This window comes from Condylura cristata, unplaced genomic scaffold, assembly GCF_000260355.1.
Source record: "Condylura cristata isolate star-nosed mole 26May11 unplaced genomic scaffold, ConCri1.0 scaffold00042, whole genome shotgun sequence".
Taxonomy (NCBI): Eukaryota; Metazoa; Chordata; class Mammalia; order Eulipotyphla; family Talpidae; genus Condylura; species Condylura cristata.
Genome location: NW_004567143.1, coordinates 4,859,383 through 4,875,156, shown reverse-complemented (window position 1 = coordinate 4,875,156; position 15,774 = coordinate 4,859,383). Strand labels below are relative to the sequence as shown.

The window sequence follows — 15,774 nt, the reverse complement described above, 5'->3', positions numbered from 1 at the left end:
CGCGGACGAGAAGCCCTGGGAGCCATGACAGGGGGCGCCGTAGCGGGCTTACTCGCTCTCCCACCTCGTCGGGGCGTGCAGACGTCCTCTGTTTGACGGGCGCTCTGACAACATTTACAGAATGTTTAGTTTTGTGCCCCGGCAAGGGTAGAGCTTCAAGAAGCAGCAGTGACATCTGGGTCTGTTGTAACTAACCTTTGTTGTTCTTTTCTGATGTGGTTGTCTGTGGGCAGTCATTGTATTTGGACTTTTTCTGCTGGGCAGTTCCTCATTTTGATTTCTCTGTTCCTTTCTTCTAACGGGTTATTTCAGGTTGGGCCTGAATCCGAGAGTTTCCTGAAGTCTTGGATTGTGCCGTTGCTCCTCAGGGAACCAAGGCAGCTCTTCCCGGCATGCTCTTGAGGAGTGTGGGTCTGCCCGTCAGGGAAAGCTCGGTGCAGCTTAAATGGGGCTCCTTGGGACGGGCGAAGCACAGGGGCGCTGGCTGGTGGGGGGGGTGTTGTGGGGGGAATGACGGACGCGGCCGCCAGGTGTTCGGTCACCCGGGAATGCGGAACTTTAAGTCTCATGATTTAAGTGGCTTTTGGTGATTAAAGTCTATAGCAGCAGTAATACCTTGTTCATCTAACTTGGGGATTGTACTGTCAGGAGAACACTGAACTGAACTTCATTTCAGTGTGAAAATTGGCGCTCTTGAATCCCCAAGCTGCGTGCAGCCCGGCCCAGCCTGCGGGAGGCGCGTCTGCTCCGGGGCTTTGAGATTTGCTGTGCTCAGTGGTAGCCCCTGTTACCTGGGCTCTGAGTCGGGAGGTAGGCTGGCCGGTGGGAGTAAAATGCAAGGCTCGCGTCTCTCAAGTTTCCTAGTAGTACTACTGAAAAGGAAAAAGCAGACGAGATGAACCTTAGTGTTTTATCTGAGCCAGGATCTTCACAGCCTCTTAGGTTTGGTTTACGTGCTGGCATGTCGCAGGCGCGTGACGTCGGACAGTGCAAGGCAGCATGTGTGCGGAGGAGGGAAGCTCGGGACCAAAGCTGTGGGTGAAGGAGAGAGGAACTCCAGACACGCCTGCGGAGGGGAAGCGGAGGATGTGGCTTTGCTGGCCTCGCTCGCGGAGTGCTCTCCTTCAGTGGCTCTGGAGCACATTTTGAAAGAGCCAGGAATGAAACTGTCCTGGCCAAGGCCGCGAGTGCCCCCGCGCGGCCACGCCTGCTCTGGGCGTTGGTGCAGCGCTGCAGACCCAAGGCTTCGCCCTGGGGAGGGCCGCCTTCACCCCACCTCTTGGAGGTCCCTGCAAACGCTGGTCACGTGGGGTCGTTTGCCCTGTGGGAGAGGCAGGCCGCTGGTACTGTGCGTTCTGTGGAGGGCTTTCTTGTTGGTGAGAGACCTGGCTGCCGGGACTGCCCCGGGGGTGGCCGCCTGAGGCTGCCCAGGGGCTAGTTGTTCTGCCTCATCTTCTATTGAAGTTGCCTGTTTGTTTCAGCCTCTCATTAGTCAGGATTTTAGGGGCATGTTCACACAGGCCATGGGCTCGGAATGGAGGGCGTAGCGCCCACTGAACCCCCGTGCAGTGGCCCCACGGCTTTGACACAGCCCGGCCTCTCTGCTCGCCTTCCGCAGCAGCAGGGGTGCTGAGCAGGGGAAGATCCCTGTTTTTACCATTTTTATGCTGTAGGCACAGACCACGGAAGTGCTCTGAAAAAAAAAAAAAGTAGTGGAAGGTAGGATGGAATTTTTAAAATTATTTCCAGCCAGAGCAGTTGTGTTCTGGTTCTGTCCCATCTTGCACACCCAGTTGGGTTCACCAGCCTCGCCTAACTGAGCGGCGTGACGGCCTCGCTTACCTGTCTGCACCACGTTTGCTGAGGGCGTCTTTGACAGTCACGCGCCCTCTGTGCTGTGCACCTCTGTGCTAAGTGCTCTTCCATGGTCCTGTCAGAAGGTTTTTTTTTTAGACTTAATTGTTCATGCATATTTCTAGAACTGGGGTACAGGCCAGAGGTGGAGGGGTGCTGAGAGGACTCCCCAGAGACAGAGTGGGGAACAGAACAGGCAGATTGATGAAGTACACTGCTGAGAGAGGCAGCTAGGAGACAGGAGAGGTCTGCCACGCCCTGTGGGTCACTCCCTGGCTGGGGACCCAACTCGCACTGAAGCGCTAAGGCCATCTTGCATTGCTGCGTCCCGCTGCGCCACCAGGAAGGGCCTCCTGTCAGAAGTTTTTAATCTCACCTTCTATGAGGTGATTTGTGTGTGTGTGTGTGTGTGTGTGTGTGTGTGTGTGAAACAGTCTTAAATATTTTAAGAAAATGTCCTGATGGGCAAGTCACCTGTAGGTTTTGATGAAGTTCAAATTCTGAGTTTTCTCTTAGAATTCTTTTTTGGCTGACATTATGTATGGAAAGCTTAAGATTTCTGTGAAGTTCTGAAACTGATACTTGGTAAGAGTTACTCATACAGGGGAAGCTCCTTCCGTGATGTCTGTTCCCAGAGAGAGGGCTGCGTCTCAGCTGCGCTGCGAGCCAGCGACCCGGTCGGTGCTCCTCAGCCCAGGCAGCCTCCTGATGCCCACGGGGTCGCAGACACACCTGCCGATACTGATGCCGTGAGGGTGAGGAGTGTCACTTTCGCAGCCTGTTCCCACGAGACACCCTGGAGTGAGAGTAGAGAGGCTTCAGTTGTTGGCCGTCAGTACACGTGATCACTTTCCTTTTGATTGTACACATTATTTCTGGTCTATAAAAGCAAAGATTTTCTCAAGAAGCACTGTTGATTGTTGCTTTTGTTTTCAAGATTAAAAACAAGCAATCTTTAAGTCATTTAAGCCAGATCTATGTGTTACAAATAAGAAAATTGATATTAGTTTATATCGAGTTTTAATTACAGTAAGTTTGAATTTCTGAAGCATTGCTCTGTACATTGTGGGCGCAGTGTTATCACATTCCCTGAGGAAGGCAGGCCACCTTATTATGTTGCAGTTATCCGCTCTTGGATACTTAAAGGTAAAACCTTCATATCTGATACTTTGTCTTAGTACCAGTTAAAGATGACTTAATGAGTAAATATATGTTATCTATTCTTTCTGTAGATGAGTAAATGTAGCTACCAGACTTAACTTAGGGGCTGTTTCTCTTAGGGAAGTCGTCCTTTCCCTTGTCTGTCCTTTGCTTGAATCAGCTTCACCTACTAGTAGCAATTTTGGTCTTGTGTCATGTATTGGGAGGGTGTGGACTTGGGGTTGACTCGAGACATCAGGTCCAAAGTTTGCCAGCGTCAGGACCCCAGCCCCTCTCCGGCCACTCGTGAAACTGAGGCAAAAGTTCAGAGACTTGGGCTGGACCAGTGACTGTGACCATGATCCCTTTCGAAAGCGGGCAGTAGGGTTTGACTCTGAATAAGAAGCTGTGCACACCAACTGGCCCCTGTTCCTGTCCCCAACCCACAGTCCTGTACCAGCTGTGCAGTTCACGCGATCACTCCTGGCAAATTAGCTTCAAGGCAGAAAGGCTTAATACCACGTGCAAACAGCTGGGGCACCAGAAGTATTCTTGGGCTTGTGTCACGTAGTATTTTTTTTTTTTTAAGTTTCTGCTGGATTTGATAGCTGTGGGTTCCGTTTAGCTTTCTTTACAACATGGATGGCTACTTTTTGAGCCCTTTTGCGCTGAATTCCATTTGTAGGTGATTTTTAAGAGTTAAAGTATATTGAATAGATAATTTATTTTTATGGGGGCGGGGGTTGAAAGCCAGGATTCTGGGCTAAAACTGGTACAGAATTAGTGTGTCTTATACCAGGCTACAGTGTGCATTGAAGCGCTTGGTGTGCGACCGAGGAGACCACTCAGCGGGAAAAGACGCTTTAATAACAGCCGGACAGAAAGGTAGCAGTGACCACGCACGGCTTTCACACCACGCGCAGGCCCGGAGGCATCGTGCAGACACCAGCGGGCAAGCGCCCCTTGCCAGTTTATGCAGGTGCCCTTCTGTGTAGGCTGAGGACCCAAAAGGTGACTTTATAGCTAGAGTTAGTAATTAAAGTTGTATTTTAGTTTGAGGTCGAAGGAATATGTTAGGTAGTTTCTTCTTTGTCAGAATATTCATGAATTTTTCTTCAATTCCTATAAAATTACAATCTGGTGTCTTAAGAGAAAATGCAATTAAAGCCCGCAGTGCAAGTGCCCCGGCTTCCAGGACTCAAGTCCGTCACAGCAGGCAGGGCTTGTTGCCCTTGACGAGGAGCCCATATGGCCTTGACCCATGGTGCCATCCTACGTGGCGGTCCTTGTCCACTGAACCTGCGTGCTTTCGAAAACGAGGTGCGGTTTTGGCATCAAAACTACGTTTTAAATTAGGAACAGCCTACTGTAGCCAGAGACGGGCGCTCGGGCCAGGAAGGCAGAGACGGGCACGGACTCTGCGGGGCCTGCGCAGGTGGACAGCCCGCTGTCTGGAGACTGCCTTCACAGCTGTGTCCACGCCTTTTTGTAGTCCGACAGCGAGCAGCCCACCCGCCGCCAGGAGACGGTGCTGCCCAGCCCCGGCTCCCTGCCGCCCTCCCGGACGCCTCCACCAGCGTCCTGGGGCTGGACAGTCGGCTCAGGGCGGGAGTGACTCCCCACGCCAGCTCAGGGGCCCCGCCCCCACCCCCCCTGGGCCCTGTCACTGCTGTCCAGAAGCAGGACTTCTTGGTTTGTCTAAAGCCCAGGAGAAGTTTCAGGTAGCTGTAGCAGCTGTCCACACAGAAGTACTGAGAACTAGAATTGGATACCACTTGTCCCTACACCTCCCACTACGTAATCATGCACCTGAATTGGCCTCCAGTTGTGGTCCAGAGGCGTGGTCAGGAGGACATCATTCACCTGGACACAGAGGCTTTTCTGAAGAGGACTTTTCAGGCCGAACTGGACAAGTTGTAGGAGTTTGGAGTCACCTGAGCCAGTGGGGCTTGCATGGTGAGAAAGTGGAAGTGCCTGGAGGGACCCAGAAGCCAGGGTGCAGAGAGAACCCCAGGACAGGCCGGGAGGCCGGGAGGTGTGGAGGAGAGTCTGTGTGGAGAGTCTGTGTGGAGAGCAAGAAGATCGCTGCTGAAGGGGCCTCTTTGGGGTGCCTTCCTGGCTGCAGGGGGAGAGGCGGGGAGGGGAGGAGCAGGGCCCTGGGGTGGGCCATGAGGCCTGGTCACAGGGCTGGCCGCTGGCAGGGGCCTAGGGAAGGGGCCTTGGAAAGGTTCCAGTTCTCCAATGGTTTCCAGGACAGGCAGGAGAGTGACAGGGAGGAACACACTCTAGGTGACCCCAGTTTTCTGGCGTGAGATCTGAGTAACATACGGTGGGCTCCAGAGGTTTGCTGTCACAAAGCAAGAAGGCCAGGAAAGCAGTTGAGGATGGCTGGGAACTTAGGCTGAGAACCCAGCAGCTGTGGGGGTGTGGGTTTGGGACGCCACCTGGATGCCAGGGCGTGCCCTGCCTGAGTGGTGGCTGGTGCCACTGAGGTTTCGGGACGCAGCTGCTGCTGTGGACGGGGGGCCTCAGCTAGGGGAGAGGCAGAGTGAAGGAGAGAGAAAGGCCTCGGACCACTCGGAGGCGACTGCAGACCTAGGCAGGGGAGGGCAAGCAGGCTGGCCCAGTGCGAGTAGGGCCTGCGCCCGGCCAGCAGGCCCTGAGCTGAGCCGAGGGGAGGCCAGCTGCGAACTGCCTCCCGAGTGGTTTTCCCGGACACGACTCCCTCCTGTCTCCTCCCAGAGGGAGTCGGACTCTTACTTCTGGTTACTTAACTCTGGTGGTACCCCTACTCGCAGGCAGCCCCCTTTGGGGACCGCTGTGTCGCCGCTGAGCACTGGGACGCCGCCGCGGCAGCGGGCTGGTAAACGACAGGCACGCCGCGGGGCCTTGCCTGATGGTCGTCGCGTGTGTTTCTTGCCGGTGTTAAATCTTCGGTGGTAAGCTGCTGCAGCGGGTGACGGCGGATTCAGGTTCTTGGCGACTGGTTCCTGGGACATGCAGCACCTTGATTTTTTGAAGTGTTTCAATAAGATACTGTTTTCTGTTTAAATGGTCGGGTACTTGGCGCATTTTCATCTCCAAATTTAGGGCAATTTAATTTAACTTGTCTGCACTTTCCAAGGTCCTCCTTTGGCTGTTATCTTAGTGTGACATGTAAGTGCAGGTCAAGACCCAGACCCACACTGCGGAGGGAGCGTGAGGGAGTCCGCAGGCTGGGGCAGTCTGGGGGGCGGGGTGCCTCTGCCTCTTCACCCCTGGTGTCCTGGCTGCATGTTCTCAGAGCTAGGTGGGCAGAGCACTCTGAGGCCATTTATTTCTCCTTCCTAGGAGAGACGCGGCGGTTGCTAGGAGGAGCAAGGCAAGAGTGGCCTCCTGGCCTGCTGTCAGTGTTCGGCTGGCTGGTATTCTGGAGCGTGTCCACTTGCTGGGGACCCAGCCGTCAGCCTAGGTGTCTGGGTTCTCAGTGTTTCCTTGTGTTGCTAATGAATTACTCCTCAGAAACTTAGGTATATTCCCCCATAGTGACGTTTCTTTCCCTACCTCGAAGCGATTTGTTCTAAATGCCATATGTCTGCATTTGTTTTGGCTGTTTTAAAATTCTTTAGTTGCTGCTTTGACCTTTTGTGTTGCTGAGTTTTATCCATCTGTTTTCTCACCTGCCATATCCTAGGGGGCCTGGAGCGCCCATAATACAGTGAGCCCACCTTCCTGGTCCCCAGACTTTTCAGAAGGCCGGGAAATTTTTAAACCCAGGCAGCTTCCTGGCAGTGCCATTTGGAGCGTCAAAGTGGTAAATAAAACTGCACTTACATTCATTTGTCATTTCTTTCTGTTTGGTTTTGTCCAAGTAAAATTAAGATTTGAGCCTTTTTTAGGTAAATAGTTCAGCATCCAGGGCTACTTTTTAAGTCTGAAAACTATTTTTTTCAAGATTTATTTTATGGGTACAGGCCAGTGGTGTGGGGGCGGCGAGAGGACTCCACAGAGATAGGAGTGTGGAGAGAACGGCAGATCAAGTGAAACACGGCTGAGGGGAGCAGTGGGCGGGTCTAAAAAACACTTCAGTATGAAGAAGCAACATGCTTGCACTTTAAAATCAGATTGGGAGGAAATTGCCATTTTATGTGACTGATTTTTCACTGTAAAATGTTAAAACCTTTTTCAGTAGTTGCTTTCTTTTATGTTGTAATTACCAGTATTTCCATGAGGGGGAATCACAGTCACATAGGCCAGAAAGTAATGAAGGACTTGGGTACTTGTGGTGCAGCCAAGCACCATTGCTTAGTTAAAGCAAGAAGCAAAGCTCCATTTCTGTTCCTGTTAGTACAGAAAAGGTAATGGAGAAGGCACAACAGCTTTGCAGAGATTTCATTGTCTGTGTTCCCAGCCCCAGACTCAGAGGGCTCTTTCCCATGTCATTGGTGGGTGATTCTGCTAGTTCTCCTAAGTAAGTTAAGTTCACTTGGTGCATTTGGAAGGATAGTAAGTTAATTTGAAAAAAGTTAGTCATCTGAAAATGTGCAAAGTATTTTACTGATTACATGACTTCTACATTTTATATTATTCTAGAGTAAGGCTTAATTTAGACTAACCAACAGTTTCAGAGAGGCTCTAGATTGCATTTTTTCCCTATCACAACGGACAAATTAGGTTTCAGCCCTCTCATGCCATGCACAATGCTGAAATCTGAATATTTGTTTTGTGTATAAAAGATGACTAGATTGGCCATTTTGAAGTAAATAATTGATTTAACCATTGACTTGGGCTCGTATGCATATTTAAAAGAAAGAAAACTGCCCGTCCCAATCCTGCTCTGCCCCTTGTGCAGGGAAGGTCCAGGGATCTAAGTCAAGGAGATGCAATTTGAGACCTGGAAGTTGACTGTATTTGCTAAAGCTGGAGGGAAAGACCGCGCCTCGTGGTGTGTGTTTCAGGCTTACTCAGAATGTTTGACTTGGAGACAGTGCTGCTAAATGTGTTGGGGATTTCAAACAGCATTATAAAGTGACATCAGTTGGAGATGTGATGTATTATTTAACTTGTTAAGGGGAAAAATAGCAGAAAGGATTTTCTGAATATTTTAATTACTGTGATATACACGAGTATGTTCTAGGGCTAGTTTTTTTCCTTTACTAACAAACATGCAAGTGTGAATACAAACCAGAAAACAACAACAGTAAACCACTGGATACATTTTTCAGGAGATTTTAACATTCTCCCAAAATTCAGTTAACTTAATTCCATTTCAAGTAATTAATGCCTGATGGTTTAAAGTCCTTGTTTACCCTCCCACCAGCTCTCCCATAAACTGGCCCTGGAGACCATGACAGCCAGCTGTGGAGCGAGGGGTCTGCACTCGCAGAGGCGCGGCTGTGCCCCGGCAGCCGGCAGCTGCCACGCTGCAGTGCGGCCGGAGGCTAGGTCAGGGCCCGGGCCCCGGGGCAGAGGGCTAGCCCTGCGTCTAGCCTGCCGGGGACCGGGACCTGGAGAGGGGCCAGGCGTGGCAGGCGGTGCTCGCCCAGCCTGCTGCCCTGCCCTCCTCTGCTGCCCTCGCCCGCAGGGCTGGCCCCGGGAGGCCTGGGTCGCTGCTGGGGAGCAGAGGCAAAGCCAGCCGTGTGGGCAGTCACGGCGACATGCCCAGGGCTTGATTCTAAGGTCCTAGGCATTTTCTGCTTCTGGTTTGTAGACTATACACTGAGAGAAACATCTCAAGCCTGGTCACTTACTATATGTATCCTCTGCTCAGAGTCCAGGAAGGGCAGGGGGCGGGTGTTGGTGTAACATCTCCTTAACGTGCTCTCCTATTTGGATTAATGTTGCCTTGCGAGGCTCTGATTTTCCCTTCTTTGCCTGCAGGGCCGAGGGTCGGGCTTCCCGGGAAAGCGGAGACCTCGGGGCGCTGGCCTGGCAGGGCGAGGCGGCCGGGGAAGGTCCAGGCTGAAGAGTGGAGCCGGCGCGCTGGTGCTGCCGGGGGTAAGGCCCGCCACGCCCCGCTCCTGCCAGCGACTTGGTCTCAGGCTCATGTGGCTAGATGGCTGCGTTTTACCCTCTCTACTTGCATTTGTTTTTAAAAAAATACCTGTTTTAGGAAAGGCAGTCAGTAGAGGTGACATTTAATAGTGCTCATTTCCCACCCAGCACTCCCAGAAAGCCATCATTTGAGTGTGTAATGTGCCATGCGGCAGCCTTGCTCCTGAGCAGTAGCTGCCTTGTCCTTTGCACCAAGTCTGTGGGATGGGGCGTGCCCATGTTTGCACTTGAAGTGGCCCCAGTGTGGGCCAGCCCCTGGGCAGCCCGGCAGGTTGCCGGCATGGTGGCGTGGAAGCGCGGCTGAGTGTTTGACACCAGTATGTACTGGGGCTGCCATTACGTCTTACTTAGGGCGCTTGTACTGTCTTAGTCCATCCCTCTTTGCTCTAGAGAAAGAGCGATGTCACGCTTACGGCTTTGTGGTAGTGGCATTTGCAGGTTTGGCTGTAGATCTTGGAAAAATTTCATTAAAAGTGTTCTCAGCTTTTGAGTATAATACACGTGAAAACACAACTTCGTGTCTGTATTTTGCTGCAGGTGTCTGCTGCCGACGTCTCATCAAGCAAGGACGAGGAAGAGAACTCCATGCACAACACGGTGGTGCTGTTCTCCAGCAGCGACAAGTTCACACTGCATCAGGTTTGCACCAAAGTGCTCATTCTCCACTTTTGAACTTGGCCGTGCCCATTTCTGTTCTGCCTGTGTGCACTGAGGTCATCGGTCACTAGCACTGCGGCTGTACCAACCAGCAGGCTTTTCTTTAAATGAGGAAGCCAGTGTGCAGGAGTATTCTTGAGCCGCTCTCCAGCCAGACCCGTGTTGGATGTTCTGATTCCAGGACATGTGCGTGGTGTGCGGCAGCTTTGGCCAGGGCGCCGAGGGGAGGCTGCTGGCCTGTTCCCAGTGCGGCCAGTGCTACCACCCGTACTGCGTCAGCATCAAGGTGAGTGACGCCCTGCCGCTCCCGTCGCTGGCCGTGCTCGGGCCTCGAGTCCTCGCGTGGAGCTTGGGTCATTTTATGTGTGGGGCGGTGTTCGGATGCTTTAAATGTTGCGCTGAAAGGGATTCCTCAGGAGGCTGATGGCTAGCCATCTGTGGCCTCACTGTCGCGATCATGGACGATCACACGTTCATTCATTTGCACGAATAACTTAAAGCACGTGGGTGTGGTTAATGCCACGGCACAGTTAGTTGATCCCTCCCGTTGGTAACCGCAGTTGAGAGTTGGGAGCTTGCTCAGGGCGCTCGCTGCCCGCCTCTCCACTGCACAGCCCTCCCCGCAGAGGGCGCTTCCACTTCGCCTGCCCCCAGTCCCCCCCCGCCCCCCGCTCTGGCGTCTCCCTGAGTCTGGTGTGCTGGGTGCTCTCCTGGGGGGCGGCGGGCTCCCGCAGGAGTGAGGCCCACCCTGCGGTGCCAGCCTCCCGCCTGCGTGCCGACGGGCAGTGCGGGTCAGGGTCGCGGCCTCTCTTACAGATCACGAAGGTGGTGCTGAGCAAAGGGTGGCGCTGTCTCGAGTGCACGGTGTGCGAGGCCTGCGGGAAGGCGTCAGACCCGGGGCGGCTTCTGCTGTGCGACGACTGCGACATCAGCTACCACACCTACTGCCTGGACCCGCCGCTGCAGACCGTGCCCAAAGGCGGCTGGAAGTGCAAATGGTGCTGGAGGACTCGCCCTGCCCTCTCCTTCACGTAGTTCTCCCATGAGCGTTGTAAAAATTAGCGCCGTGATTGCATACCGGTTCCCTGTGGCAGACGCCGCTGGCAGGAGACTAGGGCCTCCTTCCTGTAGGTCTCCTGTGGCTTTTGCGCCAGCGGCGGGGTCAGGTGCTGAGCTGGGCCGTTGTTTCAGGTGCGTCTGGTGTCGACACTGCGGGGCCGCCTCGGCGGGCCTGAGGTGCGAGTGGCAGAACAACTACACGCAGTGCGGGCCCTGCGCCAGCCTGGCCACCTGCCCCACCTGCTGCCGCAGCTACCGGGAGGAGGACCTCATCCTGCAGTGCAGGCAGTGCGACCGGTACGTGCCCCGCCTCGCGTCCGCGCCGCCGGTGAGGGCTCGGCGGCAGCCCTTCCCCTCTCGAGCTGCAGGAAGCACCTTTCTGCTTTCCAGGCTCCTGGTGAGTCAGAGACGCACCTGCTTCCTGTCTTCTCTCAATCCCAGACTTAGGTTTTTAGCCGGGGACTTTGGCACACACCCCTGCCCGCACTGCCCGCCTTTCTCTGGGGCTCTTGGGGGCATTTTCCCTGGAGCTCCTTCTCTGGGGTGCTTCTGACCTGGTCCTCCCCAGGTTCTTTCCTCAGAGGCCAGAGCCCCGCTGTTGGGGGCGGCGCTGCCTGTGACGCGATGCGGGTTCTCAGGACTCACCTTCTGTCCCTGTCCCGCGGCAGCATCGCCCTGCGATTCCCCAGACTGGGGCGTCACTCGGCGAGTGGAGAGTGCTCTGGCAGAGGTGCTCCCTTGTGTACCCCGACTTCTCCCACTCGCCATCTTCCCCGCTCCTCCCTCGCTCCTCGTCTTAGCCCTGGGGCCTCTGGGATGCTGGCTCTGTGTCTGTGCAACACCCCAGCCTCGGGGCTCATGCCCTGGGTCCCTTGTTCTTCAGCCTGGAAAGACAGCGGCCCGGCAGCGGCAGCTGAAGTGGAGTGGGGCCCGGGGGCCTCCCGGCTTGGGGCTCTGCCCTGCCCTGCCCTAGGGAGCAACCGTCCTCCGCGCCACCTTGTCTTAAATGTGCACGTGTGGTCTTTCTAGGTGGATGCATGCGGTGTGTCAGAACTTCAGCTCCGAGGAGGAGGTGGAGGCCGCGGTGGACGTGGGGTTCGACTGCAGCGTGTGCCGGCCCTTCATGCCACCGTCCAGCGGTGAGCACGTGGGGACTCGTGGCCGCCAGCCCGCTAGCCCACTCAACCACCCCTGCCCTCCTGAAGTGCTTCTCTGGGCCTTCCTCCGTAGAAAGAAGTTCTTCGTGTTACAAAGCAGCTCTTGTTATCCGGTTAACATAGCTAGTGAAGGCAGGAAGCTCAGCACGCCTTTCACAGAGGAAGTGGGGTTCTGTTCCAGGCCCTCAGACCTGTGGGGGCCCCCCGGGGTGCTGCGGCCTCACAGGCTTGCGCGGCAGGCCTGTCGTTCCTCCACTGCCCCCTTGCTTCAGCCACCCTTCGATGCAGTCGGTGGGCACCACATTAGTTTGAGTGACACGGGTACAGAAATGAGAGATGTCATCGCATGGGAGTCTGGAAGTGAACTTCGCCTTTCCTGAAAAACATGGGTGAATTTTTGTTTTCCATTTCAGTGCCTTCCTCAGACTGCGGTGACTCCTCACTGGTGGCGCAGATTGTCACGAAAGTGAAAGAGCTAGGTAAGGCCGAGGCCTTCGCTCAGCTGTCTTTACGAGCCCGATGCACGTGCCGTCTTCCGCAGCTGACCTGCCACGGTCACGTGAAGCCTGCTTCGCTCCCGGGCGTGCGGTCTGGCTGCCCTCGGGGACACAGTTGTCCCGGGGCTGGCCCCGTGCTCTCAGCACTGGCGGGCAGGTTTCCCTTAAACATCAGCAGACCGGCAGTGAAAGCAGCTGCTCTTGAAATGGCCGTCAGCTCTGCACCCGCCTTGGCTTCATTGCCTTTGCTGCACGGGTCCAGTCAGCGGAAAGGGGGCAGATTTCTCCAGAGTTCGTGCAGTCTCGGACTGTTTCTCTGGAGTAGACCAGCCCTGGGACGCTGCCTGACATGATATCCCTGTTCAGTAGCATCCTCTGCTTCCTCTGCTTCGTGCCATCTGATGTCAAAGCTTGGCTAGTGACAGAAGTCATTCTAGTGAATAAGCGACGTGTCCATGTTCCTCCTGCCTGCCTGCCCTTGCTCCCCTGTGCCAGTGGTGTTCTCCCAGGTGGGCCTCTTGGGCATGCGTGTGTCTCTTCTCTGATGTGGCCCTGCCTCAGCCTGCGGCCTTCCAGGACGCTCGCTCCAGCAGAGGCTCACAGTTGACCGACCAAAGCATTGCTTCTAGCGCAGCGCTTTATTTCTAAACCTTTACACCAATAGCTGAAAATAGAAATCCAGGGATTTCTGTCAATATACTGAAAGCACGCACCTGCCCGTGGTGCAAGGAAGTATGGCTGCTTGACCTGCCTTAGTTGAGGGTTGACAGGTAGTCGTGACACCTAGGGTGCACAGACAGGTGCTTTCGAGAAGCCGCGCCCCCTTGACATGTGTTTCGAAATGGTGAACACTGACCAGTCGAAACCGGGAGAGCCTTTTCATTTCCGTGATCGGGCTGCTGTGATTTTAGACCCGCCCAAGACCTACACCCAGGACGGCGTGTGCTTGACCGAGTCGGGGATGGCCCAGCTGCAGAGCCTCACAGTCGCCGTCCCCAGAAGAAAGCGCTCCAAGCCGAAGCTGAAGTTGAAGATCATCAATCAGAACAGCGTGGCTGTCCTGCAGACCCCTCCGGACATCCAGTCAGAGTACTCCAGGGACGGTGACATGGATGACAGTCGAGGTGACCGGTCATGTCCCTGGGCGTGCGCTCGTGGGTTGCTGCTCAGAGCGCAGCATTTCAGCGTGGCCACAGGCAGCCGCCTGTCCCTCAGCACACCCTGCGTGGGTGGGCCTGGGCTTGCACCTCTCTGGGCTCTGTGTATGCCCTCTGGATGGAGTGCATGGTGGAAATCCCAAATATCCTGGGGGCATTTGGTGCCTGGGCATCTAGGTACCAGGCAGCAGACCGCTTTGTTGGGAAACTGGCTAATGTTGAAATCGTGTCTAACGCGTTGGCCTTCGAGGGGGAATTGGGAGTCAGATATTCGTGACAAACCAGCTGTTTATAAACATTTCTCTTGATCAGAATAAATAACGGGATTTTTTTAGCTGCATTCTGAAATGTTCAGTGATCACATGGTAATTTCCAAGTTCTTTCTTCCCTGATCATGTTCAGTCTTGTGGTCCTGCTTGAGCCTCAAGTGTGTTTTATTTCCTCTCTGGCTGGTAGCGTCACTGCCAGCACCCCTGGAGCTGAGTGGGGGCCCCAGGGGTTGGGAGTGCTGGCACTGGGTGTGGCATGTCCCCTGGCCCCTGTTGGCGGTGGCACCTTCGTCCTGCTGAGGGCTGTCCCGGGCCCGGGTCTGAACATCAGGAGCAGCAGCTCCGGAGGGGGCTGGGCGGGAGGCCCTGGTCGCCTGACTTCTGCCCTCAGCAGCAGCAGGGCTCTGCTTTGGCTGCCCGGCTGCGGCTGCGCCTGGCGCTGGGCTGACGAGAGTTGTGGCTGGAGAGTAGCCTTGGGGTCTTGGGCTTGGACATGCAATTAAAAGCAGGGAAGTAAGTGCTTTGTTAAGTTCAGGTTGTTGAGCAGCCACTCACTTCCCTCTGGCTCAACTTGCTCGTTCCCACGTCATAGGGGGGCTTCAGTTCGGCCATCTCTTCCCGCCCCTCCTGCCTGCTCCCAGTCACCGGGAGACTAAGTAGGAGGGCTCCATGCCACTGTGAGGGGTGATGGGGCATCTGGTGGGTTTCCCCAGTTTCACCTGCACATTTGCTTTTTTCCAGAAGGAGAGCTTATGGATTGTGATGCAAAGTCAGAATCCAGTCCTGAACGGGAAGCCGCGGATGATGAAGCTAAAGGAGTGGAAGCGGCAGAGGGGGTCAAGAAGAGAAAGCGGAAGCCGTACAGACCAGGCAGGTGTCTGCACTGGCACCGAGCCGGTGCCCCGGGCTTGGCTTGGACGCAGCGCAGCGTGGAGGCATCAGTTATAACCAGGAGGCGAAGGCCAGCTTCTTAATCCACTGCAGCTTGAGTGAATGTATGAATTCAGGAGCTGAGGATTCAGCTGTGCCTTCTCGTCGCTCAGTCCCTAACGTTGAGCGCTGGGCGCTCCACGCCGGTTGCTTAACGTCTGTGCCAGACCGTTTCAGCAGTGATTGGCTAAGTTGACTCGGAAGCCATTTCCGTTTCCCATGATGTGTGCTTTTGCAGTTCTTCGAACTTTCAGCGATCACTTGGGCCCTTCACGTTTTGCTGGGCTTCCCTCCGCGCTCTGGCAGGAGTGCGTGTGCAGCTCTGCCAGATGTGTGGACCTGGACCCTGGGCTGACGACATGGCTCGCTCCCTCCACCTCAGGGTGCGGTCCTGCTCGTTGGCCTTTACTTAAGCCTTATTGGAAAAAAATTACTGAAATGAATGAAGCGTAGACCTTGGAGGTTTTCAGGCAGCTTAATAATACTTTCCCCGTCACGGACATAGCCGGTTCCGTCTGTACAGTCTGCTCGTACTTCACGGGCAGGGCGATCTGTCCCTCTGTGCAGAAGGACAGCCTTGGCCGGGCGCCCTTGGACGGAGGCCCCGTCTCCGGTCCAGATCCGGCCTGACCAGCCAGGCATTGTGGGTGGGGGTCGCACCTGTCCTGGCACAGGCAGGCACAGGCACCCTGCGAAGCCCTGCAGCGCCCTCCCTGGGGGTCCTTCAGCCAGCTTGCGCCTTCTGGGAAGCCGTCCTCTGCGTGGGCTCAGAGGCTACTGTCCGATTTCTGGGTCACGACAAAAGCGGTTAGGTACTGTGCCGGGCTTGAGTCACCCCATTTTACCAGTGGGGGGAGGGAGGCATCAAGAAGTCAAATAATTTGCCCATAGTCAGGTGAGAACTAGCACCGCACAGTCTGGTCCAGGTGGTGCTGTCCTCTAGAGCAGCAGGCTGATGCCTCACATCCGGGTCTGACGGGGGGGGGGGGGGGGGGGCATCTGCGGGGCATGGGCTTTGCCC

At 55.1% G+C, this 15,774-nt stretch overlaps 1 protein-coding gene across 1 annotated transcript in view; it reads left to right on the top strand.

Moving 5' to 3' along the window:
- The window catches only part of KMT2C (lysine (K)-specific methyltransferase 2C), a 118,880-nt gene that overhangs the window by 50,953 nt on the left and 52,153 nt on the right, over positions 1 to 15,774 (top strand). The window contains exons 14-23 of the mRNA XM_012733869.1: positions 6,668 to 6,787; positions 8,854 to 8,970; positions 9,565 to 9,666; positions 9,866 to 9,970; positions 10,501 to 10,682; positions 10,876 to 11,040; positions 11,773 to 11,882; positions 12,314 to 12,379; positions 13,309 to 13,521; positions 14,565 to 14,693. Coding sequence (XP_012589323.1) covers positions 6,668 to 6,787; positions 8,854 to 8,970; positions 9,565 to 9,666; positions 9,866 to 9,970; positions 10,501 to 10,682; positions 10,876 to 11,040; positions 11,773 to 11,882; positions 12,314 to 12,379; positions 13,309 to 13,521; positions 14,565 to 14,693 — 1,309 coding nt within the window. The remainder of the gene's footprint in view (positions 1 to 6,667; positions 6,788 to 8,853; positions 8,971 to 9,564; positions 9,667 to 9,865; positions 9,971 to 10,500; positions 10,683 to 10,875; positions 11,041 to 11,772; positions 11,883 to 12,313; positions 12,380 to 13,308; positions 13,522 to 14,564; positions 14,694 to 15,774) is intronic.